The sequence below is a fragment of the Neopelma chrysocephalum genome, unplaced genomic scaffold (assembly GCF_003984885.1).
Source record: "Neopelma chrysocephalum unplaced genomic scaffold, ASM398488v2 Primary Assembly neopelma1_96845, whole genome shotgun sequence".
NCBI classification, from domain to species: domain Eukaryota; kingdom Metazoa; phylum Chordata; class Aves; order Passeriformes; family Pipridae; genus Neopelma; species Neopelma chrysocephalum.
In genome coordinates, this window is record NW_020925488.1 from 939031 (window position 1) to 965128 (window position 26098).

Here is a 26098-nt window from a genome sequence, read left to right on the forward strand (position 1 = left end):
GCACAGTGATGTCTGTCCTGGGAGACTTAGGTCTATCCTGTCTGGACAGGCTGCTGGAGGTGCAGTCACCTCTCCTGGCTGTTGTGTCCCCACTGCCTTGGAGGGATGTGGCAGATTTGGCTTTGTGCTTTTGGAGGGGTTGGTACTGCTGTGCTCTCTGGCCTGGGCTGGAGTCCCCTGGATGGAGGGACACGTGGAGGTAGCAGGGACTGCTGGTTTTCCCATTAACCCACAGTGCTGTTTGAAGCCTTGTCACAGCCAGGAACATGTGCTTGGAGCCAGGGCAGCCTTTTTCTGTGCACCAAGAACAATATCCAACGGGAGCTGGGCTACGGTCACATCCCTGGAAAATGGGCAGGTGACTCCCACCTCAGCATCAGGGCACCCTTTTTTCTGACTTCCTCCAACCATCACATTTCTCATTGCTGCCCAAGCGCATTTGCCTTGCCCAACACGACTGAATTTAAGCGTCCCTCCAGGCTGGCATACTAAAAACCAGGACCAGGCTCATTGCCCCAGGGAGTATCCATTACGTCCATCCATAGGCCCGCACTTTCCTTTGCGCTTCCTCACTGCAGAGCTGCAGTTCACAGTCATCTGCATTCGTTCAGCCAAACAGACTTTTGTTTGCAAACCAAGCCTGCTGAGCCAGTGCTGGATTTATACTTTTCCGTATGTGTTTGGACTCCAAGTCCCCATCGATGGAAGCTGATGTCCAGCCCGAGCCCTGGGATTCAAAGCAAACGTAGGAATTGCAGAGCCATCTGGAGTAACTCAGCATAGCACAGCCCCAGCAAGTCCTCCTGCTGAGGTTAAAGCTGTAAAAGGAAAATCATGTCCTGTCCTGCCACAGAGAGGGGTCAGTGGGTGCTGGGACCCGTGGTCAGGCACATGGGTCCTTCCTGAGCCACTCCCTGAGCCTCTGGGAGCATCCTCTGAGCACCAGGTGCCATGGGGATGGAGGAATGTCCAGCCCTCCTTGCACCCACTGTGACAGAGGGAAGGTGATAGGAGGCAGGAGAGGGTGGTGTCAGAGTGGTGATGAAAATGATGGTGAAAAAGTACTGCAGCAGGGTGAGTGCCAGGGTGCTCAACAAGAAGGCTGGGGAGGTGGTGATGGGCTATGTCTCAGGCAAAACAGGTTCCACCAAGGTAGTTGGGCTGTGGCTTAATTTCAGCAGCCCCCCATGGCCAAGAAAGTGTGTCTGAAATCATCACAGGCTGCTTTCTCATAAGAGGAGCAAGAAGTAGTGGTACAGAGAAGGTGTCTTCCTGGAGACAGTTGCTGCGATGCCACCATCATTCTGGAGCAGGATGGCAGCGAGCAGCACACACTTGACTCCACTTGATGCAGACTGGCCCCACATCAGTGTATGGTCCCATTCGAGCAAAGGGGGAGTTGCCCTTCTTGCACAGGGTGGGCCTGCAGGCAGCAGGCAGGCAGGCCAGCGAGGGAGCAGCTCACTCACCACCTCCTTCCTCTCTCAGGGCAGGCAAAGCCCCTGTGTGGACATCACCTCCCACCCATAGCAGGTGAACCCTGTGGTCAGCATGGAGAAGACCTCTGAGAGCAGAACAGGAGCTCTGCCAGGCAGAGGGGGGCTCCCCAGGGCCCCAGTGTTCCTGCTTCATGCTTGGCAGTGGAGTTTAATGCTGGCATCTTCACAGGCTGCTTCTTGAGGTGGTCAGAGCTAGGGGACAATTACTCAATCCAGAGGTTTTCAGGCCAAGAGGGATCCATTCACCTGCATGTGGTCATCAAAACGGGGTTAAGGGCCTTCCCAGGACGTGAGGACTCATGTGGATTGCTATTCTTAGAGTGCACAGAGAGCCCTCTTCCACCTCTAGCACAGCTGTGTGCCCAGCTCCCTTTGTCCAACTTTTCCCTGGCTATGAGCAAAGGAGAAGCATGGGTGTACACAAAGTTTTTTAGCTTTGCCGTTTCAGTTGGGAATTTGAGCTGTCAGGACTGATCAAACCCTTGGCAAGGAGCAAGGGTTGCTCTGCAACAGGCAGCGACATTCATCACAGCCTGTTTGTGATGTGCTTCTGGCACTCTGAAAGTAACTGCAACATCAAAGCATGTTGCATAGCTCACAGCCAATTAATATTCACTTCAAATACATGTCAGGTAGCAAGAAAATATCCCTGTATCCCAAAAGCAGAGTAGGGCAGACAGAGAGACCTGGAGTAGAAAGTGACCAGGGCAAGCCTTCCCCTTTAACAAATATGTTCTGCCATTGCTCTGAATCCCCAAAACCCCAGCCCTAAACCCAAGGGCTAAACTCTGCCACATTACTCTGAAGTAAGAGGGTTTGAATGTGGGTCACACTCCCAGAAATCAACAGGTGCAACGAAAGTGCAGGGTTTGGGCTTGGTGGGCTCCTCACCCTGACCTCATTAGCCCTGTCCAGGAGGGATGCTCTCTGCCCAGGCCAGTTTGTTTCTGCCAGCACTGGCACCTTCTTAATGGTGGTATTTTGAGCCAGGACAACCATACCACTGACCTGGACAAGAAAAGGTGATTTGCATCTAATTAGTTTGGGAAAAGGATGTTCTGCTTGTTGGCTGCTCTCCTTGGAAAGCACATGGTGCAAAGTCCAGCCAGCTGTGCCAAGGGGTATAAAGGAAGGATGCCACATCCAAAACTTTACCAACCACCTTCTTGTCTTCTCTTCCAGTAAAGCCAGACCCTCCGGAGAGTGTGGTGGCCAAACCTGTGCCCAATAACCCCCGGAGATTGGAGGTGTCATGGCAAAACCCCTCATCCTGGCCTGACCCTGAGTCTTTCCCGCTCAAGTTCTTCCTGCGATATCGGCCTCTCATCCTGGACCAGTGGCAACACGTAAGTGATGCTGCACTGTATGGGATGGGACAGAGCAGGGGGAGCTGGTGACTGGGAATAAGTTGCACTGTGAACAAGGTTCGGGGACAAAAAAACTGTAAAGTTACTGGCCAGGCAACCTCTCTTGTCCCTTTTCTCTTCCTCTCTATCTTTTTTTTTAGCTCACGCTCTGCCTACAAATGGCTCTGCAGGCTCTCCCTGCTTCACATTTTCATCCACAGCCCCTACCTAGTTTCCATACATATGTTCTATATAAAACTTGCCAACGAGATGTAAAAGGCATTTAAAGTATAAATGTCACCACATTTAAATGCGCCTCTGCCACATTTAGATTTTGAACTGGAGATAAAATACCTCTCGCTGTAACTCAGAGCACAGCCACGGAGTGATTGCTGCAATGTTATCATATTTTTTACCTTTATTTCTTGTTTCTTTAAAAAAAAATAGTCGGTGAAATCCTCGACAGCCCGGAGGACAGATTTCATTTGTTACTGCAGGAAGATAACGAACAGGCTTTTTCTTTTTTTTTTTTTTACCTCTGCATGCTGCTTGTGTGCTCGACTTGTGCAGGAAAGCAATCTGCCACTTGTGGAAAGGTGCTTCTATGCTGGCATGGCTCATCCAGCATCCCCTCTGTGCTGAGCAGGGCCAGTCAAAAGCCAATTAGGTGCTTTGCTTGGTAAAGCATTTTGCAAAAAAAAAAAAAAAAAAAAGACAAATAGGAGGCAGCACCTAGTCCCCAGCACCTGAGTGTCAGGGAGCCAAGCAAGATTTTCTTCCAGCCAGCTCTTCCTGGAGAGAGAAACGTGGGAGGGGATAGGAGGCTTTGGTCGTGTCTCTGCAAGGTGTTGGCGTCTCAGCGTCTTCTTTTTGCGTTGGTTGGGGTTTTAGATGAAGCAGCACTGCAGGTCCTGTTTCAAATTGCAGTGTTTGCTGATGGCTTTGAAAATCAGAGGGTATTCCTGATTGTTTCTCTGCCCTTTGCTTCCCTCCTGGGAGTGGGAGGGCATCTGGGGTGCATTCTGAGGGGTAAGAAGGCAGAGGTGGAGTTTGGGTGTTAGTTTTCTGTAGGTACTTTTTGTCACTCGGGGGAGAAATGCTCCAACTGTAGAAACTGTGCAAAAAGGGGAAGATTTAATGGGAATTGCCAAACTCAACATCAGTTTTTTCAAGGTGGGAAGTTGTGGAAACAGCTGATCTTTTTACCCTGCCACAACCTGATCCAGCCAACTCCCCTGGTTTGCACCCAAAAATGGTGGAATACCAGTGAGACATTCTCCCACCTCAACACCCCCAAGGTGGTCAGTCCCTCCATCACTGGGTATTGGGTACAGTATTTGTGGAGTCAAGCCATGACAGTTCCCTCTCTGCAGAGCCTTGAGGGGTGGTGTGGCCTGTCCATCAGTGCTCTTGGACAGGCAGCGGTGGTGGGAAATACATGGAGGTGTTGACAACACAGGTGGCAAGGCCACTCTAGTTAGAAAAGGCAGTTCTTGGGCAGTAAAAACTTAATTTCTCCTCTATAAAGACATCCTGAGGTTCAGAGAGAGCTTGAGGTACCAGCACTCATGGTGGGTGCAAGGACAGCTGGGAAGGGTTCATCTCCCAGTATTTTGAGAAGGTTCACCAGCCCTGGGTGCTGCTTTTAATCAGAATCACCTTGCAAGTGACATGCTCCTTATCACTGATGGATGGAGAAGAGTGTTTGGGGAATAATTTGCTCGGTGAACAAGTGCAAGCATTCAGCAAGTGAGGTACCAGCCTTGTTTTCTGACTCTCTGCCCTGCTGGCTGGGTAATGAAAAATCTGATTTGTAGATGATTTGAGGAAAACTGCCACTATTCATCAGATGAATTATTTGCGAAGCCTAATTCAATCAGTTCCCAAACACCAGGGAATGGCAGTGCTGCAGCAGCTGGAGCTGTTCTGGTCCCAGACCCCCTTGGCACATTCAGCCTGCTTAGCCCAGCCGGGCACCCTGCAAATGCAGGCATTTGCACACAAAAATGAACCCCACCAATGTCAGCATGCTGGGACCATGCCCAAGCCATGCTGCACTCTTTGCTTGACTTATTTCTTATTGTCATCTTGTGGGGTGTCCCTCTTCCTCCAAATGTGGACAGAAAAGGGAAGGACATGGTTTGGGAGGGCCAAACCTAGCTCAGCCATCCAGCTTGTCCTACGGTGGTGGTGTATGGTCTCACCTCAAAGGGACAGGTGCCCTGAGAAAGGATGAGGTGGTCACACGTGCCGTGCTTGCATGGGGGTGTCTTAATTCTTGTAGAGGTGTAGGTCTCCTGCCACAAGCTGCCCCCTGTCTTGGCTCTAGCTGTCCCCACTGGCTGTTGGATGGAAAAGCCCTTGGTTTTTATCCTCACACAACCTTCATGCTAACAGCGGGGCAGCTTGGGAGTTCAGCAGGGAGAGGAGAAGTCCCTGCCAACAGCCAGGAGGAGCTGGGTATGTTCTGGCACATCCCTGTGTGCCCAAGGTCCCCAGGCTGAGCCCTGTTCCTGCCTCCTCATGGCAACCCACCTCTGCGTCAGCTGTGGGTTTTAAGCATCTCCTTGGCAGCCCCGTGGGAAGCCCAGCTCCCCTGCAGGAGTAAACCCACAAAGAAGCATAGGAGGCTGCCCAGAGACAGGAATATCCATGCAGGCCTCGCTCACACGTGGTGTTTCTTGGCAGAAGAAGCATCTCCCCTTTCACCTCTCCACCTCCTGTTATCTTTGCAGGGTCTGATTTATGCACAGCACCTCGGCAGGCAGGACTGAATGAGCACTAATAGGATCAGATGGATGTCGAGCTGTCGAATACCATAGGGCCTGATTCAATCAGCGTCTGCTTTCTTCCAGGCTCTTCCTTTCAGGATTTTAATAATGCCAGGGCTTGGCACCAGAAGATGAAGCTGTCCGTGGCAGGAGCAGAGGATCTTATCGAGACTACCACTGTGCAAACGAGCCATAAATGCAGTTTCCCCCACCAGAGAAAGTCAGGTGATGCTTGGCCCAAGCATCCCACCCCATCAAACAATCTCTGGGGCTGACCCAGAGATTGAGGGGATACCCTCATCCCCTTCCCAGTGCTTTGCAGATTGGGCTTGAGCCACAGCATGCCATTTGCACTCTCTTTCCCCTGCTCAGCAGTGCTTTTCTGCTCAGGCCACTTAGCAACTCTCGTGTTGCAGTTTGCTCTGGGAATTATGGTGATGTCCTCTGGGAGTTATATCATGGAGAGATGATGATGATGATGATTTTTCACATGGGCATGCAGTGAAGCATGTGCCCAATTGTGCCACCTCACAGCAGCTCCCTCGAATGTGGGCACAGGCATTTTGTAGCTGTTGGAGGTGCAGCCATGTCCCATCATGTCACATCATGTCACAGCATGTGGCCAAAGACTCCCCTCCACCCCACCAGCACCGAGCTTACTCTGAAACTCAAGCAACTTTAAAGTCGCACTCTTCCCTTTCTGGAAGAGGGGCTGGTGTTTTCTCTGCTGCCAGTAGAGAGATGGATATTTGTAGCCTAAACAGGTTTTTTTATTCTCTCCTTTTGGCAGAATCTCCCCTTCTGTCTCCTAAATATAAAACATTAAATGTTTAGGGTATCCTTTATTTTTCTCCTGCTTTTAAGTTTGTAATTCAAGCCAGATTAGCGTGGTTTCCTCTTCTGTTTTATAGCCCCATCCTGGCCCCAAGCGAGCTCTCCCAATGCTTTCAGATGTTCCTCTAATGGCTTACCTAGGCTGGAACTGGATACCCTTTCCTAATGGATTGCTAATAGCCTGTTTCTGGTTTTACAGGCTCTTTCAGTTAACTTGCAACAGCAGCAATCGCCGCACTCACACTTGTGATCTCCCCACAAGCACATCTGCACATTCACCCCTAGATGCAGGCGGGTGGCCAGACACCATTCTGAGCATCTTTGGGGAGCCCAGAGCAGGTCTTGCACCCAATTTGCTCCCATCCCATAGCATTTTCCAGAGCAGGATCTCCCCTTTTCGCAGCTTTTGGAGGGCAATCACGTGTGCTGAGCACTTATCAGCTCGATGCACATCCCGGGAATGTGGCAAGGCTCAAGAAGGTATTTCTTACACAGCATCAGAGCTGGTGGCCAGACTGAGGGAGGATTTCCTCCTGTGGGCTGCCAGCAATTTGCAGATGCCGTCGCAAAGTCTAATTGAACCCATTGGCCGCGCTGACAACATGAAATGTTAACGAAGCATGAGGCGGGCTGCGCCTCAGATCTTGAGATTTGCAGTAAAAGGTCATGAGATATTTAAAGCTAATAATGTGGTTGGGTTCTCTCCTTCCTCTTCTGTTTTTGAAGCATTAGAGCAACGTTCATGAGCATTTGCAGAGGCTGGAAACATCCTTCTTTGGAAAAGCAAGCAGAGGTGCTCCCACAGTCACAGGATTTTAAGAGCTGGGGCAAAAAGAAAGAAATGTAGACATATGTGCCTGCTCTGATCTGGGCAAAGGATGGTGATTTGGGGACAGGAGTGGGATGCTTGTGGGTATTGCCAAATATTTGGTGTTGGGTTTGTTGGTGTGAGGACAGCATTGTCCACCGGACTGGCCTCCCCCACCCAGTGTCGGACATGGCTGCCAGGGTGGGCTCAGGGTCATCTCCCAGGGCAAAGCAACACTTTTTTGCCAAACAGGTGAATCTCACAGGCTGTCTGTGGAAGTTCTTGCCTTGGAGCAGCCTGAAATAACCTGAAAATGTGAGCTAATGCATATCCTGCTGGTGATGGACAAGGGAGAGGGATGAAGAGAGCTGGGGAGGGAAGCAATTTAGTACCACTGCCTGCTACAGCAGTGTCCCCACCAGCACGGTGGCAATGTCACTTTGTGGCAGGCACACTTCTTTGCACCCATTTGCATCCCCCGGTGCCTCTGCTGCTTCTCCTCTGCTCCCCCTCTTCACGAGGCAACCTTGGCAGGGAGGTCACCCTGAGCGAGCTGGGTTACAGCTTCACGCCTGGTAGCTTTTATTGCGGCATTTCTCTCCCTTCCCCTCCTGGCTGCAAAGTCAGTGATTAAAAAAGAAGAAGAAAAAGAATTGAATTAATAGGTGGGAGCAAAATGTTGAGGCTGTAATAGTGTCGCTCGCAGCTCAGTGTGGGGCAGGCAGGGCTGGAGCAGAGTGTGTCTCAGAGGAGGATGGAGGTGGGAAATGCCTAGAAATCACCTTTTCCATCCACCCTCCCCCCAGCCTCAGGGACACAGCTGAGGCTCAGGACCCGTGGCTGGTGTTGTCTGGGTGCTCTCAGACCAGCTGAAAACTACAAGTGACCTAAAAGTAACGAGCACCTGGCAGCTGTAAAGGTGCCACTGAGCAGCAGAGCACTCATGCATGCACCGTGTGCCTGTACTCACCTGTGTGCTCACACAGCCACAGGCAGGTAGGAAGGCCCTAGCAAGCCCAGCTTTCTCTGCTCACATGCAGAGCACACCAGGCAGGTGCCTGTGCCCTGCCATGCCAATGCTCAAGCTGCTTTCACCCCCAGCCCACTGTGTCAGTGTGGTGAATGCGTCTGCGGGCAGATATGTCAGTGCTAGGCGGGGTTAGGGCTGTTCTGAGCACCCTCAGCATCTCCAATCCCATCTTCCCTGCAGCCACAAGCGAAAGTGAGCTCTGCCAGTTGTCACTTGGCAGGAGGGGCCAGCACATCCGGAGACAGAGTCCTGTTATTAGCGGCATTACAGCCCCGCTTTCAAAGATGCTCTGTATTTTGAGTTTGGAGGGATCTGTTCAGCTGCATTTGGTGTGACACAACCCTGGCTGCAGAGGAGCCTTGTGATAGCTCGTTCTCCCAGATCCACAGCAGGGCTGAGCTATGTGCACCAGCACCACAGCAGACCTTTCAGGAGGGGGTGACAGCAGGGAACACAATTCAGACCCTGCTTGCATCCTCCACTACCCGGCTGGCAGAGAAAAATAGGGGGTCATTCACTTTTCCCAACCTTTTAATTAATCTGGTGTCTGTGGTTAGCCCAACTGATTCCTGTGGCACTGTGGAAGGAGGAGGTATTTGGGGGCTTCTTTGTTAGTAATGAATGTCAGACCTGTTTGTTCTCCAGACATGGCTTTGAAAGGGAAAAAGCAAAACATTTCTTTTCCACATGGAGACATCTTTTCACAGGCTGCAGTGGCCGTTTTGCAGTGACCCTCCTGCACTTCCCAGCAGTGGAGCAGCTTGCTTGGGGATTACAGTTTTGGTTTAGTTTGTTCCCCGGGGCAGGTAAGAGCCTGCTGGGATCCCCCTGCACTCACAGGGACTGAAGGCACCTGAAACAGCAGTGGCTTGTGTAACTGGGTCCCTGCAAAGCTCCTTGCAGACCAGTAGCAGGATCTAGCTGCTTGCTGTGGGGAATAGTGGCTGTGAAATCAAGCCCACTGGGGTGTCCCATCCCTATCCCACTTCCCATTTCTGCCATCATTCAGGACAACTTGAGGAGCACCCAGAGGAGGAGGAGGCTGCAAGGATGCCAGGTGCATGGCACCCCCAGCTGTGCTCTTACGAGGGGTTTCCTTCCATGTTTCTATGCATGCTGTGGGTAGCATAGGCTGTGTGAGCACATCAGCTTCACCCTAAAATAGTCAGGGTGCTCCTTTTATTCTGGGGATGGCAGACTCATCCAGGCTTGATACGCCTGAGACAGGTGCGTGGTTTCTGTCCTGGCATGCACAAAGGTGGTGCATCCTTGCCGTGGGACCAAGGGGTGCCAGCCCCCATCCCTGTACTGCCAGCAAGCACGCCCTTCCTGCACTAGGAGCTGCACTGGAAAGCGGGAGGTGTCAAGGAATGGAAAGCAGAGCCAGTGCCGCCACAGGGGAGCCAGCAAACACATTTTCATGTGGGATGCAGAGAAGGAGGCATCTGATCCCCCTCCACCTCCTTTCAACACACACCGGCCCCCATCACAGCTGCCAGGCCAGGGAGGGTTGGGGTTTTCTTCCCTTCCTGACCCATCCCTTTCCAAAGGCCATCGGGGCTTCAGAGCTGCCTGTGCATCACCCTATTCACAAATAATTGCTACCTGGTCCCACCAGACCAGGAGCAGAGCTCAGGTGGGAACAGAACACAGTGACCTTTTTTACTGCTGGGGCACTGTGGCAGGTTGGGCTGTGGCCCATGGGAGCAGGGTGGGGGGATCTTGGAAGCAGGGAAGGCTTTCTTAACTCCTGCTGTGCTGAGCGCTGAAAGGCTGCGTCACCAGTCTGCAGGCAGGGACTGGAATGAGGGCACACATATATGTTCTGTGTTGGAGTGTGAATGGCTCTTGTGGACGTCCCCAGGCCTCCAGCACATGTGCAGGGGGGACCAGCATGGATGGGGGAAAGCTGAGTGTGGGTCCGTCATCCCCCCAACCTACTCTGGATGACTGTCCCCTACTTATCAATCCCCTGGGCTCATCCTGGTGCTTGGGACTGTGGGTGGGCACTCAGCAGATCCATAATCTTTCCAAACAGGCTGGTTGGGGTATGTGACCACAGCACGGAATGGGATCCCAGCCCACGCTGTCCTCAGCAAGCTGTTGTCTGAATTACTGTGTTCAAGGGCTTTTTTTCATTTCTCTCTCCTCTATCTCCTCTCTCTCTCTTTTTCTTTCTTTTCTCTTTTTTTTTTTTTTTTTTTTTGCAATGCTAATAGCTCTGCATTGCACTGGCTACTGATCCCTCATTAATCTGGGCAGCACTTCACAGCCAGTCGGACTGACTTTTGGCAGGTGCACAAAGGCAGGCAGCGACACACAAACCCACCCCCCCGGCCAAAAAAATTACCATGCGCAGCCTTCCTCCAACTTTTGTCTCTGTGTGGCTGGGTCGGGGATTAAGGAATTTCTCTCTCTGCCTTTGATGCTGTGTGTCCATCCGTCCCCCCACAGCCTCCCCAGTGTGTCTTCCCTGCCATCTCTCCCTGTCTGTATCCAGTTGGACCCAGTCCCCATGTGCTTTCCCATCTGCTGTGGCACTTCTGTGTTGAGCCATGGCCTTTCTCACCCACTGCAGCAAATATTGGATGTGTCCCTGGCTACCCAGCTCAGAAGTTCTGCATCCAGAGGTCATATGTGTGGGGAGAGATGGATGATGTCGTCCGTGCCTTCTCTTTATATCTGTTGTGTTAGGGCAGCATCCTCCCAGGTCCTTTAAGGAAGGTCCTCCAGGTTTTCCAGCCTGGGTCCTGGGTGTACGTTCCCCCTCCACAGAAAAGGCACAGACTTGACCCAGTTATGTCTCTGACACAACATCTGCAAACACTCAGGTTTGGTTTGTAGTTCTGGGTGGGGAGAGGCAGGAATTGCTCCCAAGGGGAAGCACTGAGCTGGCAAGGCTCTTTGGGATAGAGAAAATTCTCCTGGATGGAAAGGAAGCCTGGCCAGGTCAGTGGGACCTCGGTGGGGCTAGTCTGCTTGCAGCCTGCTTGCAGCCTGCTTGCTACAGGTGTCAGGGAGGAACCATGGGGACTCAGAGGATGCTGAAAGACCTGGAGAGAGCCACACACCAGCTGCGTAACCCCAGCATCTTTCAGAGCCCTGTCTTCATTCTCTTATTCCAAGCCACACCCAGCCTAGCACAGAGCAATCCAGGTCTGCAGGGAGTTTTCATTTTATATAATTGTCATTAAGGGTTAATTTAACTTGATCACCTTAGCATTGCCATCCACATTGGTGGGTGCCACCAAACAGCTCTGGGCTGACCCCATCCAGGTGGGTCCCCACTGTGTGGTGTGCACGGTGCTCTACGGGACCCCAGCCTGCTGTGCCCAAAAGGAGTACACCTGTGAGCAGTGACTGGAGCCACTGGCAAAGGCATGAATCCCAAGGTGTGGGAGGCAGACACAGCCTCACCATGCCACAAGACTGCAGGGAGGTGCCTTGCCAACCAGACCAGGTGATTCACAACCTGGTGGGTCTCCCGTCCCACCTACTCATCCCTTGGTTCCACGGCCATGAAAGTGTGTCCCTATGAGAAGAGGGTACAGAAACTGTGTCCTCAGCTGTGGTGGGTGTGAAGAGCCCATCACGTCTGAGGATCCTGATCCAGCTTGGGCCTCGGTCCTGGGCTGAGGAGGGCGAGAGCTTGGTGGGGCTGATGGGATGTGTCTTAGCCAAGACTCCCTGCATGTTGGAGGATGCACAGCCTTGTGCTGCAGGAGGAACTGGTGTCCTCCTTATCTTTTCCCTATCCTCCCTTCTGCCCAGACCTTGCAAGATTTCAGTTTTCACCTATCCCATTAAGTTAAATGGTCTCGAACCATTTTCCAGCGGGATCGACTGTGCCTATGCCCCCAGGATGGGAGCAGCCACCCCCCTGGTATAGACTGATGGAGACCTGTGAGCTAACCCTTTTACCTGGTCAAGAGGCAGCACCTGTGACCCTAGGGTTGGCTCTCAGCCTTTTCAGTTTGCTGGAAACTCAGGGAGACCCTGCATGGAGCCCCACCAGGGTCACTGTGTTCATCTGCCCCCCATATTAGGCTCTGCCCAGCCAGGCTGTGATCTTGGATCCCTTGGCAGGCACCCTGAGTAACTGCCCCCATGCCAACAGGTCAGACCCTATGGTGAGACCCATGTCACAGTGGGAAGATGTCCCCTGGATGATAGAGGTGGACTCAGGCTTTGCTGATGGTGGTTTAGAGCTCAGGCACATGCCAGCTTGGTACAAGCCTGCAGTGAAACCAGTGGCACCCCTTTTGCATCCCACCAGCACCATGGGTGTCAGCCATGGTGTCAGACCCGAGTTAGTGGTGTGAAGAGAGGAAGGACCCCCATACAGCCCCAAAATCTGCAGCAGTGAGATGGACACGCGGCTTTCTCCATGCTGCCGAGTTTTGGTAGCACTTCATGCCTCGCTGGCAGCAGGAGGCCCTGTGCTCCCTGTCGGCTGTGGGGGAGACCACTCGGGTCTGCCTCCAGATGTGCTCCAGATGTGGGGCTCCTACGGGCCCAGGCTGGGAGGCAGGAGCAGCTGGGAGTGAAGAGCCCAAGGGCCCTGATGTGCTGGGCGGAAGGCTGGATGAAGCCCTGGAAGTGGGAATAGGGAAAAAAAGCTCTCACCTGGTGCAAGAAAGCAAAATTGCCTCTCTACCTGGTAAGGGATCCTCTACAGAGACTATAAAAGCCCGAGGTGGGGAGGGAGAGGGCTGCAGTTCACACACCAAAGGGATTAAATCCGTGCCAGGTTGTTGCATGTGCTGCAGCGTGGTTTCTGAAAAAGGGCTGGTTCTTTCTCAGGGTGGGTTCCTACTTTTCAGATACCTCTGTAAGCAGTGGGGTGATGACATTGACCACACCAGGCACTGGTGTGCACCTACGTCTCTGGTGTGCACATCATCCCTGTGTGTGTAAAGCCACAATGCCAAGACAGCCTCATCCCACAGGTGCATTGGCACCAGGGCACCCCAACGGTGCAGCTTTTCTATCTTTGGGCTTCAAGGACCTGGCAGAAGTTTTCATCTTGCTCCTGTAATTGAACTGAGTTCTTAATAAAATTCAGCTGTTGGTCCTCCCTGGGGCAGTGGGATCCTGTGCCTGACCTTCTCCTGGGTGGCTGGGGAGGTGTGGAGGTCTCTGTGTGGCTTGCACCGTGAAGTTCCCCCCGGTCATGAAGTGCTGCTTGTTCTGCTCGAGCTTGAGCCCCTGGCCGATCACTGGTGTTCGCAGATGGACTGCATCAGGCACACACCACCCCCTTATCCCTCCAGCATTTTTATTATCAGTGTGTCTGGGCAGGGTTCAGGGCAGACAAGGGGTGCTGTGTGTCCATCGTCCCCCCCACTCCAGGCACAGGCAGCATAGTAGGGTAGTGAAGCTGGCAGCATGTTGGTCCTCAGTCTGAGAGATGGGGTGGAGGGCAATCTCTCATAGTCTCTGCAGGATGCTCCTGCCCTGGTCGCCTCCATACCCTCAGGACCCCAAGGCCAAGTCTGACTTCATGCCTGAAAGGTCACTTGGGTGCTGAGCCCTCCCCTTCGGTCAGCTAGGTGTGTTTAGTCACCAGCATCTGTGCCATGAGGGACCATTTCTGCTGAGCACCTACATCCCTCTGTGCTTAAGCCAAGCTCCAAGTGGATCAGAGATCCCCCAGAAGGTGTGGACACAGTCTGGGGTTTAATAATTGGACTTTGCAGGAGGAAGGACAGGCTGGGCAGGACCGTATGTGGCCCAGGTAGCAGTGACAACAGGACACAGGGAATGTTTTCTAGGAAAGACAGCTGGACACGACTTGATCCTTGTCCGAATGCCCAGCCAGAGGGATGGAAGCCAGGTCAGTGGGATGCCACAGGCACAGGAGCAGGATGGCCAGGGGTGTTGCTGGTGGGGAAGCCTCCTCCCAGTGTTGCCCAGAAAGCTTGTTGCACACCCCATCCTGTGATATCCAACTCCTAGCTGCCCTAACTTGTCTGAGGGAGCCTCCACACACATCTGCTAGTTTCTGGTGACCTCTAGAGGAAGCTGCTCCACTCAGGCACCACGAGTCTGGGAGCAGGACCGGATCTCCAGACCTTTGGTTTTGCTGCACATGGAGCATCTCCCTTTGCATTCCCGTCCGGGGCTCATCCCTCTCCCCACAACCCCCCAGTATTTCCCAAAGTGCTGCAAATCTGTTAACGTCCTCTAGCTGAGCTAAACAAACATGCTGACCACCTTCTAACCACCCTCCCCTTCCCACTGCTGCCCTCAGGTCGAGCTGTCGGATGGGACGTCGCACACCATCACGGATGCCTACGCTGGCAAGGAATACATCATCCAGGTGGCAGCCAAAGACAACGACATCGGCACGTGGAGTGACTGGAGCGTGGCTGTTCATGCCACCCCCTGGACGGAGGAGCCCAAGCATCTCACCACAGAGGCCCAGATCACAGGTAAGAGCCCCTTCCCAGTACAAACAGGCTGTGCCTGCATCCAGGACAAAACCAGGAGTCCTGGCTGAGGGACGTCCTCTCTGTGCAAGTTTTGTCCCCAGACAAGGATATCCCCTGAGCACCTGGGGAGCTGCAGCCCTTCACCTTACACTTTCCCTGTCGGCAGGTGCAACCATGGCCTGAGGAATGCTGACTCAGCTCACTTGGGTCCAGCATCCTTCTTGCTGGCATGCTTGGGGTGGGACAACAAAGATGGGCATTGTTTTATTATTATTATTATTATTATTATTATTATTATTATTATTATTATTATTCCCTTTTAGTGTTGTCTCCCTCCAGCCCTCCCTCCTCTCTCCAGTCCTACCCCCTCCACACCTCCGACCCCTCACAATGGCTCGGAGTGATGCCGATTCAAAATAAAAGCCACAAAGTTAACAAGTCTCTGTTTCTAGGAAAGAGCTGGGACTGTGTCCAAATGGGTGTTATCAGCCCTCCGTTTCCCAGAAGGGATGGAGCAGACCCTGCACTGGTTCCCCTGACTCCTGTGCAGAGACACCCCCACTTTTAGAAACAGCACCCAGTAGAGCACCTGGAAGTTCAGGCAGCAGCACAGATTTGCAATCCCCCATTTGCAGAGGGATGAACTCCCTCAAGGAGTGCAGGCACATCTTGTAGCAGTGCTGGTGTTGGGGATTTGGTTTTGCTTTTATATCCACCTGCATTGTGCTAAATGTAAATACCACTTCCAATGGCACCTGCCTGCTCCCTGTGCCGGCACACGTGTGTCCCTCACACATGTGCCCTTTGCACACATGTCCCTGTGCATGCAGCTTGGTGCAGCCCTGCAGGGCTGGTGTGGGACACTCCAACACCAAGGCTGAGCCCCACTGTGACACCTCAATGGAGTCTGAAAGATGTCAAGACAGACCCATTTGGCCCTCAGCAATCAGCCCAGATTGTCTGGCCAGGGGTACTCTGGTACTCTGGATGTGGCCCAAGATGCCTCAGTCTGACTGCCCATACAAGTCCTCCCTGCAATCCTGCAGCTCTGTGCAGGGACAGATAACCCATCTGGTCCAGTACAAAGGAGGACAAGCCCTGTGAGCCAGCCCAGCAGCCACAGGCATGTCTGTGATGTTCTGTGGGTGAGGGATGCTCTCTACTGAGAGATGTGGCTAATCATGAATTCTTAGCTAAATTTCCCACAGAGTTGGTGCTCAGAGTAGTCCAGCTGGGCAGGATGGTGATGGGAGGGATGCCCAGCTCTGCCTGATTGCAGAAGCATCTCCAAGCAGTAGGTCCACTGTCACATCAGGGAAAGTCTCACGGATCACACCATCCCTTGAATCATCCCACCCCCCCCAGCTCGCTCAGCCCTAGTGTGGCATAACAGTGAGGGCAATTTGGGGATGGGACAGCACGCTATCCCCACCCACAGGAGAGCAGGGCTGCCCCTGTGGGATGCATCCCAGGGCATTCCAGCTGCCCTCACCATCCACTCTCCCTCCCTACAGAGACAACAAGCGCTAGCACCTCCTCTTTCATGGCGCCACCCACCACCAAGATCTGCGACAAGGGGGCTGTGGTGGGCAGCGGGGCCGTGGCAGTGTGTTGGACAGCTGGACTGGTCGTGGCTGCCTATAGTGTCCTCTTTATTTAGTGAGTATCTCCCAAATCACAGGCATAAGAGGTGGGGTGTGGGTGCATGGGGACCCTAGGGGCTCTAAGTGTGGTTGGGAAGGCGATGCTCCAGCCAGGCTGTGGCGGGCATCAAGAACAAGTAATTTGGGTTTTTCTTGCAGTTTTTTGTAAATGCACCAAGTCTGATTGCTTTTCCAAATGGATGTTCTGGTGAAGATCTCAAAAATGGCTTTTCAAACAAAGCTGGCAAAGGGGTCGGTCTTTGATGTCTCATTCTCAGCAGCCCTTCTCCCCTTCAACTGCTGATTTTTCAGGAGGCAAAGGAACCACGTGAAAATCTAAGACCTTTGCGTAGTGATGGAAGAAAAATTGTCTGAGCTCAGAAAATTCACAGATGCATCTCAAAAATGTCCTTGGTTTGGTTTAGAGTGGAGTTGGCAGCCTGGAGAGCCACAAAATTTCCTGTTCCTCTACAGACCAGGGCTGCTGTGTCATGGGTGTCCCACTCAAAAGTCTTTTCACTGTACCCAAGCTGCCCAAAAACTGGGGGATGGATCCTGGTACAGCCACCTGTGTCACTTTTGGAAGAGAAAGAACATGCCACCCATCCTTTGATGCCCCAGGAGATGTCCAAGGAAAAGTCCTCAGTGGGAATGAGGTCCTTTGCTCCCCTCTGACTCACTATGTCACCTCACACATGGCATTAGTGGTGGCATCAGGAGGGGCAGTGGCATGCAGCCAGGGGAGGATGGGGAGGGTCCAGTCCTGGGAGGAGGAGGTGGAAGGGATGTGTTTGGGCACCTGGGTTCTGGGAAGGGCTGAATTTCCCCCGTGGAAAAAGATCGAATTCTCCTTGGCATGTCCCATCCGTGAGGAGCGAGACCATGACCCTTCTCCTCCCTCCTTGCAGATCTCCATCTGTCCATCCATCGCAGCCCAGTGCAGACGCCTCCCCATCGTTCACCACCACCACCGCCCCCCGCCCCGCTGCCCCACTCCCGGGTTGAGTCTCTTATCTCTTCGATTTTGCACACATTGAGGACGTATCACGCTTCTCGCCATCGCTTCGGAGGAGGACAGAGCCGCTGCCGTCCCCTGGGGAGCCGCAAAATCCTCTCCCAGCCCAGAGCAAGGAGACCTTGCAAGGAGACATCCCTGTCCCCCTTTGCCCAGCAAAGTGAAGCAAGCCTGGGCCCCGTGCCGCAGCTGAGGGCCCCACTCATACAGCTAACCCCCCCACGCCAAAGACGTGCCTGCTGCCCCCCACAGCGGTGCACCGAGAAAAGGGGATATGAAAATGGGGGGGTGGTGAGGGGAACGATGCTCCAAGCTGTGTACCCCCTAACGGCAAAAGGGGATCCCCCAAGGACCGGACTTGCTCCCCTGAGCTCTCGACCACGTGGCGAAGCTGGAGTGGTGCACAGGTCAGGGGGTCTTGGTCCCCTCCGAGGGGATGATGGATGGGACAACTGGTGGCTTTCACAAGTGTGATGGGGAGCAGGGAGCTGGCAGGGTTTTAGTGGAAAAAAAGGAAATGAAACACCGATAAAACCCTCCTGCCCCTTGCTGAGCACCTGGAGAGCTGTCCCTCCACCTCCTTCTCCGCAGCACCCTGCGGGAGCCTTTGCCACCCCCAACCCCACCCCAACATCACCCCCAAACTTTTAACCATATTGGATACAGGGAATCACCCCCATTGATGTCTTTGTCTCATTCTCCAACAAAAGCAGAATAGCTCTGCTGTTGCCTTTAGAGCTGGAGCCCTGCAGACCTGTCCCCTGCTGTCCCCCGCTGTCCTCAGATGTCCCTGTGCCTGCTCTGCTCTCCTCCCCATCCTGCCCGAAGTCCTGTTTTGTAAAGACACCTCCTCTTGCCCCTGCCTGGACCCAAGCGCAGTATTTAATACCGTACGTCCTAGTATTCCCACTGTTGACATGCTGTATTTGAATTTTTTATAGATGTATATATATAAAAAAAAAAAAGAATCAAAAAAAAAGTAATAGAGGGGATAAAACTAAGCTCACACAGAGACAACGCACACATGCACACACACACACACACACACACACACACGCACCAGGAGAGACTGTCTTCATTAAATGTTCATTTCATGATGACTGGAGGGTCTGGGTGTTATTTCCCCTCTGTCTGGAGTGGGTATTTTTGTCTGTCTGCTTCTGTGTGTTGTGCTGGCTGAGATGGGGAGGACGTGGGGACAGCAGTGATGGGGACACAGACACCCTGGAGCCTACCCTGGGGCTTGAGACCATAGCGTCATCTTTCCAGGGGGATGGGAAACACAGAAACTGGCCTTTAGGACATCCTGAGAAGGTGCAATGGGGACACCCACTCTGGAAACCCCCTGTGATGGAAAGGGGATGGTTGTCACCACCCTGTGTGACACCCGTGCTGTGATGGGGAGGTGCCACATCTCCCTGTTCATGGGCCCTTGATGATGAACCCCTGTGTTCCTGACCTCTGGCTGCATCCTGACACCTCTTGGACTGGCAGGAGGATAAAGGCCTGCCTGTGCCCCACTGCAGCCTAGAGGCTGAAGGTGGCACGTAGTCGCAATTAATGCACTTTCCTTGTCTGATTAATAATTGCGCGTTAGGAAAATGTCACTGCCCCAGATGCTCTGAATTAAACTTCCATCAGGCAGGGCTCACAGGGACCCAGTGTGGGGGCAATGGATGTAGTAAAGCACTTAGCTGGAGTCTGTCCTCTCCCCATGTGCCTTGCTTGTGAGCACCACCTGGAGCAGAGATGCTATCGAGCTGCAGTTCATCCTGGGGGAAAAAAGCTCAGTTTTTTAGCAAATTACCTGTCCAGTGCCCCACAGAGTCTCTCCAGCAGGGACATGGGTGCGTGGAAGGATGGGTGCATGCATGCATGGTGGTGAATTGATGGGTGAATGGGTGGAAGGAAGGAAGGAAGGATGGAGGTGAAGAAGGCACAGCCTTGGCTCTGCAAAGCCTGAAGGCAGTACAGAGCTGGTCACTAGGTCCCACCAGGCACTTACTGTGATTGTAACTGTGCTGGGACTCTCTCAGAGAGCTCAGTCCGATGCAGCCCTGTCTCTAGCTCGGCCATGCTGGCGGCAGCGCTGCCCCACATGCTGGCTTGGTTCACTGGTTAATGTTCCATTACCAGACAACATGCCTCCGTCATTTATTAATGTTTCATTAGTGTTAAAAACATCTGGTAATTAATTATGCACTAATTATGGATTCACAGTGCTAAAAGCTGGGGTAATCTACCATAGCAGATGGCTCTTTGGGGCAGGGGGAAGGGACAGCTCTTAGCAGAGATGAAAATGTCAGGCCCAGCCCTTGCCTGGGGGAAGCAACCCAGACAGACAGATTGCCTTCATCTCCACCCCGGATCTCCATGCCTGGTCTGGAGGCATGCTGTCTCAGGTTATTAAGGAGAGGAAACCTGTCCCTCTCAAGCTGTTTCAGGGACCAAGGGAGGAATGCTCCCACTGCCCAGGGGAAGGGGAGCTGTATGGGAAGCCATCCGAGAATGGTGGCTTTCACATACAGCCCCGGGCACCCTCCAGCACCTGGAATTGGTGCACAGCTTGCTGCTGGCTCTGGGATGAGGTTCGTCAGCCCCTCCGTGGTGCCTGGTCGCGTTAAGCATCAGTCCATAAAGCAAGGGGTGTCATAAAAGCCCACTCGTTAAGTGCCCCAGGAATATTACGTACAGATGTGCAGAGATGTTTCAAACTGGGGAAGGTCCCAGGAGAGTGTCCCTGCCAAGCAGAAAATCCATCCACTTAATGGTATAAATCCATACAGGAAGAAAGAGGGAATTACAGTGCTCAGAGAGACCTGTGCACCACATAACCTGAAATCCAATACATCACCCGGGCGCAACGGGTCCCTGCATCTTCCCAGCACATATGTGGCAGTAAATCCCACCTTAGGTGTTGTTTTGGGCTGTTGCTGATGCGAGAGCAGCCTTGCACGGAGCTCCCCAAGCTCTGCAGGAGGGATCAGAAGTGCAGGTGGAAAGCAGGAGCTATTTCCTGGACGTGAGGCCTCGTAGGAAGCAGAGAGCCTCCTTGCTTGAGCAGGGGGAATAGGACTGAATCACTGCACCTCCTGCATCCTTCCCAGAGGCGGGTGACAACAGAGACTTCATCCTCTCTGACCCAATAGTCAGAGAATCTACCTGCTCCCACACCAGCCTTCCAGGAGCCTGGAGCCCCCAGAGGATAAAAAGCAGTTTGTTTGTCACAAATTAGGCTGACAGGGTGGAGTTGTGTAGCCTTTGATGGGTTAGCATGCTTTGGTGAATAAAGGAGGAACAGTGGGCACTGTGCTGTGTGTTTCCTCTCTGGCAGAGCATTACAGTCACAGGTGAGAGCAGGGAATGAAGGCAGGCTCAGCTGTTGAAAAAGCACACTGCTAGCTGCACAGCCAGACCCAAGTGTGAGAGCTTGCTGAGCCAGGTGGAAATGCCAGGTGGGATCTGTTGAGCCAGCTGGCAGAGGAGAGCTGCTGCTTGTTTGCACAGGCATAGAAGTGGTCCTCAAGGGGCAAACATCCTCCTTCATCACAACAAATAGGAAAGGTGGGAGGTGGAAGTGAAAGCAGTAGGATCTAGTGGAAACGTGGTCCCCAGGATGAAAGCATGCAGAGCAGCATCTACGAGGGGTGAGGATATAGAGTCGGCTTGACTTGGAGGAGCCCATACTCCCCCAGTCCTCAACCAGTAATGGTGTCAAGTCCAGCAAAATACAAGAGCCCGCCCCAAACCACAGGATATTAATACAGAAAAAACCTATATCTCTTGTACCCAGTTGTAGCACTGGATACCCTTGGCAGGTTATAGCCATCCTTCCAGGGCTCTCTTTCCCAGTTGCAGGAGGGATGGCTCAGGCACCAAGGTTACCCCTTGAGGAAAGGCTCCTGTCTGCTATCCTGTAGCTTTTAGTGATTCAGCCACCACCTCACAGAGAAGCAGGCAGAGAGAGCTTCAGCTGGGAACCCTGGGGGTAGAAACAGCTTTGGGCATCCCTGTAATGCTGTAGGGCAGAGGTTTTAGCAACAAGAGGTGACAGATGGCCACAGCAGACCACAAATGACAGTCCTGGACCATCTTATTCCTTGGTGCCTCCAGATAAGGACTTGATGCATCTCCAGAAGAAACTGTCTGTTATTTGAAGAGCCTCCAAGTAGTGATTCTCTTCTTCCTCATGTCTGTCCTGACTGGTTCAGCATCCATCCTGGCACTGTGTCCCTGGTCCCCAGACACCTCCACCTGCAAACTCACGCCCTCCCTCCCCACAAAGCCAGCCCTGAAAACTCCTCAACCCCCGGCTGGGCAGCTCCCACCATTGCCTTCTCAGCACCCCATTACTGTCCCAGTGCTGCGACCTCCCTGTTCACCTCCAGTCTGCCCCAGTGCCCTGCCTGCTCTGGCCAGGGTGACCCACATGGATTATCTGCTCACAGCATCCCAAACCTCCCTGCATGCAGACAAGCAGCTAAGCACAGCCCACCCGGCTCAGCTGCAGCAGGGAGACCAGACCACACCAGGGTCCTCTAATAAGCAATTGACTCTTTTTTTCCTCCCTTTCAAGAAAAAGCCAAGCATTAATTTGGCTTCTGCCACTCTGTTTATCTAATAGCATTGCTGATTGATTGTCTTATTTATAACCCAGATCCGGTGTCTGGGCTGCTCACAGAGACGGGGTGATTGATGGAAAGAAGACAGCCAGAAGGGGACTTAATGGAGCCATGTGGTGGAGCAGGAGAGTAGTGGCTTAGGCATGAAATGAGTGTCTCCCACAAGTCTGGGCTCCTCTCCTTTCCTGCTTGGTTCCCGGGGAAGCTGCTAAGTGCTGGGAGAGAGCAGCATGCTCCCTACCCCCCTGCCAAAACCAATCAGGGCCCGTACTCAGGTCTCCTCCAGCAGCCTGGAGGAGGACAGGCCAACGGGACACAGCCAACAGGGACTTGGACTGCTTCCCAAGAAGGCGTCATATAGTCTCTGGGAAGGCCTTCCCCTTCCATTGTGGAAGGGGTAGTTGAAAGGTGTGAGACAGCCTGTTCCCTGCCTGGCCACCAGCCTGCTGTCAGGACGCCTGGCCTGCCGGCTGGAAGTCAGGTCCTTGCACAAGCAGATGGTGCAGAGAGAAGCTTTTCCCATGCAAGACAAAGTGGCAGCATCTTCTAGAGGTCTCAGTTTTGTCCAAAGCTGAACTAAGATGTTTGTAAATCCTAGGGAAAGTATCTCTGTTCCTCACACCCAGTGGGCACTAATCCCAGCAGAGTCACCAACCCACGTGGGAAGCACCCCACGGAGACAACCGCTGCCATAAAGCAGCAGCAAATGGGGAAGGAGATGCAGTCCCAGGAGGTGACATGCCATTATTTAGGGTCATGCTGGGGATGTGTGACAGCCTGAGTATGTCCTAAACCTCCAGCCTGTGGTCTCACCCCAGAGCAGCCCATCCCACAGCTGCAGGACTGGGTCATAGTCAGGAGGTGGCTCACAACTCCCCAAGAAGGCATTCGGCTTTGATCTGAACCAGAACTAAACCCTCATCTTGTCCATAAAGATCAGTTTGGGAAGAAAAAAACAACATATTGGTTCAGTCAAAATATTTCATTGCCGTTTAATAGTCTTTATTTCATGTCTGATTGTAACAGATAATCTAATACAAGCCTCAAGCAAAGCCAAGCACAGTTGTTTCATTATGAAGGACCCTATCAGCCAGCTTTGACATGGCCAAACCCCGCTCCTTTCCTTTTTTGTTTTTCTTACTTTATTTTTTTTTCCACATCTGAAATTTGAGCAAAACCAAAGCAGCTTCATGAGCATTGCTGTTCCAGTGGACTGAATGAAACCAGCCTGGGGACAGGACTCCAGCACTGGGCACATTGGTGTTTCCATCACCAGTGTTCAGTAAACACTTTTCACCGTCTCATAGTAGAGTTTCATTGCTTCCAGGAGAAACCCCCTTGGAAAGTCCCCCTGGACCACCAGACATGAGCAGGTTGATGCACGGTCCCTTTGGCTGGGGTGTCCCCAGCCGTGGTGGTCCCTCTGTGGGTGATGCCACTTATCACCTCACCATGTGCCCGGAGCTGTGGGGAGAAGGGACCAGGACAGGGCAATCCTTGCAGGATGCTGGAAGATGGAGGGGCCCCTGAGCAGTGGGAGCAGAAACAGCCTTTGATGTGGAAGCTGTCCTTTCGCAAACACAATGAGTTGCAGAGAAGTTTTATAAACATGGCTATTGTTGCTCCATCCCTTTGGTGGGAACAGATGGTCGGAGTGCTCTGTTTGGCCCCCCTTCCCTCCCCTCACTCCCTACCCCCATTAATAAAGCCCCGGCAAGTCCAGCGCTGCTAAGGTTTTCCCAAGGGGGATCAATAAATAAATGTAATAACAACAAAGGGGCCCATGCAGACGAGATTGGGTTACAAAGAGGCCTCGGCCCCCCTCCTCCTTTCCGTGTGAGAGTCACTGCGTACAGGCACTCTGGCCAGTTTGAGGAGAGGTTCCTCCATCCTCACTGGCTGTGGGAAGCAGAGACAGGATCTTCCCACTAAAAGAGTCAGGCACCACCTGGAAGTCCCCACCCTGCAGTCAAGGACGGCAGTGTGTGACCTTCATGGTCACCTTGCAGCCTTGGCCATGGGATGTTGTTGGCATATAGCTCCCAGCTCCCCACCTTTGGAAGTCACCTGAGGTAGCTCTGGGAACAGGCTCACCCACTGATCCTGGATGTGCAGCTGGCAGGTACCTTCTTCTTCCATGATTTTCTGGTTGCTCCAGGTCCTTTCCCAGCAGGATCCCATGCAACATAGGTGCACTTGGGAACAGGCGTCAAGGCTTCACCTTGGCTCACTTTTTGCCTGACAACAGACCAGGCAGTTTTCTGGCCAGCTGCAAAGCACTGGTGACTCTGACCAGCTCCTCAATGGTGGGGTTTTATGCAGGGCTAGGAGCTAAGGTTTGCTAGGATTAAACCAGGGCAGAGCAATCTGCAGGCAGGGTATCCTTGTGGAAACCACCAGCATGCAGCAAATGCTGCCCATGAGGCTGCAGGGCAGGATAGCAGCTTGTCCAAGAGTATTAGTAGGGTTTGAAAGCTGGCACAGCATCCCACCAGACTCTGGATGTTGGAGAAGCCATGCTGAGGTGCTTCATCGAGTGGCCTCTCCTTTGGGGAAGGAGGACACCAGCTCAACAAAGTTTTCCAGAGACTCATCTACCAAGGAAGAGCCTGAGCCTGGAGTAACCCTGAGGGGAGGGACTGGAGGGGACTTTGGTGATGTGCAGGAGAGACTGAGCAGAGAGTGTGATCCAGAGAGCCAACTGTGAGCCTTCATGCCACATTCCTGTTCCAGAGAGGCTGCTAGCTGCCATTGTCCAATCTCCTCCCCAGCTGGTCCCTGACGCTCCGAGATGATGGGATGCTGGTTTTATCTGTGCAGGACTCCTGCAGCTGGGGGTCAGTGGGACAAAATGTGTCTCACACACGCACATGCACGCACCACCGCCTCCCCTCCGAGCCGCCCTGGGAATCCCCTCCTCCCCCTGACCCCTCGCTCATAAAAAAATTAAAACTCTCGATATCATCTCACATAAACGCGGATTTGAGGCCCCGTCAGTCACCAGACACGTCCCACAATCTGCACTGCCTCCAGACAGCTGGAGGGGTTTGCTGGAGGACCAGAATGACTTCATGCCGCCTCCCACGTTCCGGGGGGTTACCCAAAGTGCTTGGTGTGGGGAGGGGAGGCTGGGGCTGGGAGCGCGCAGCCCCATCCCCACCATGTCGCCACCATACCATGCTCTGGACCCAACAGGATGGGTGCTGGTCTGGGGAACAGCAATAGGCACATGTAGGAAAACACACCCGGGGTGCGGGGGCTCTCCCTGTGGGCGCGAGCGAGGCAGCTGGCCCGGGCTCCGGTGCCGGTGAGGTTTATGAGGGCTGACCCCTTACACCGAGCGCCTGGGGCAGGATAAATCCCACTCCGCCTCGGAGTGCAGGTGCAAGGGGGCTGCCGGAAAGGGGAAGGGACTACAGATGCATGGGGGATCCGGCAAGGGGGAGCTGGGGCCGGCCTCAAGCTGTGTGCTGCTTTGGGTCCATCCCAGCGGTGGGAATGGGCCCCTGTTTGCTCCAGAGCCTGACACATTGCCCTGAGGGTGCTCTTGGGGCAGGGCAAGCACATAGCCTACCATGGGGATGCTCAGGGGTGCGAGAAGACCTGCACCATGCCAGTAGATGTGCCACGGGATGCTCAGAGGAGACTCATGGCATTGTGGGGGTACCCATAGCATCCACTGTGTGCCCCAAGTGTTTGAGTACCTGCATCCAGAGCTTTGTGACCCACACTCACCCCTGGTTTAAGTCCTATCAAGGATAGCGAAAGAAACAGAGATCACCTAGTCTCTATTCCTCCTGGTGTCTCAGCCAGGAGGTAGGAAAGATGCTGTGCCAAATGCCTCAAGGCAGGGTTCTGGTGATGTCCCCAGCCATGTGGTTCCTCCAACACTGGGAGATGCTTGAGACCTACACTGGGAAAGACACCTAGAATGGTCATAGCCCCCTGTCCTACAAGCACCACCCTGAGCAGTGCGTCCTGCTGGGTCTGGGACATGGGGAACATCATGTGCAGGGTTGACAGAGAGTTTTGCAAAAGCAACAGGGATTTCAGCCCATAACCCACCTCCTCCTATTTCATGTAGCACTGATCTGAA

At 53.2% G+C, this 26098-nt stretch overlaps 1 protein-coding gene across 3 annotated transcripts in view; it reads left to right on the top strand.

Moving 5' to 3' along the window:
* CNTFR (ciliary neurotrophic factor receptor) overlaps positions 1-18470 on the top strand; it is a 201996-nt gene extending 183526 nt beyond the window's left edge. For all 3 annotated transcript variants that reach the window (XM_027670423.1, XM_027670425.1, XM_027670424.1), the window contains 4 exons: positions 2682-2845; positions 14542-14722; positions 16237-16381; positions 17274-18470. In XM_027670423.1, coding sequence (XP_027526224.1) covers positions 2682-2845; positions 14542-14722; positions 16237-16381; position 17274 — 491 coding nt within the window. In that variant the 3' untranslated portion in view covers positions 17275-18470. The remainder of the gene's footprint in view (positions 1-2681; positions 2846-14541; positions 14723-16236; positions 16382-17273) is intronic.
* Positions 18471-26098: the final 7628 nt, after the last annotated feature.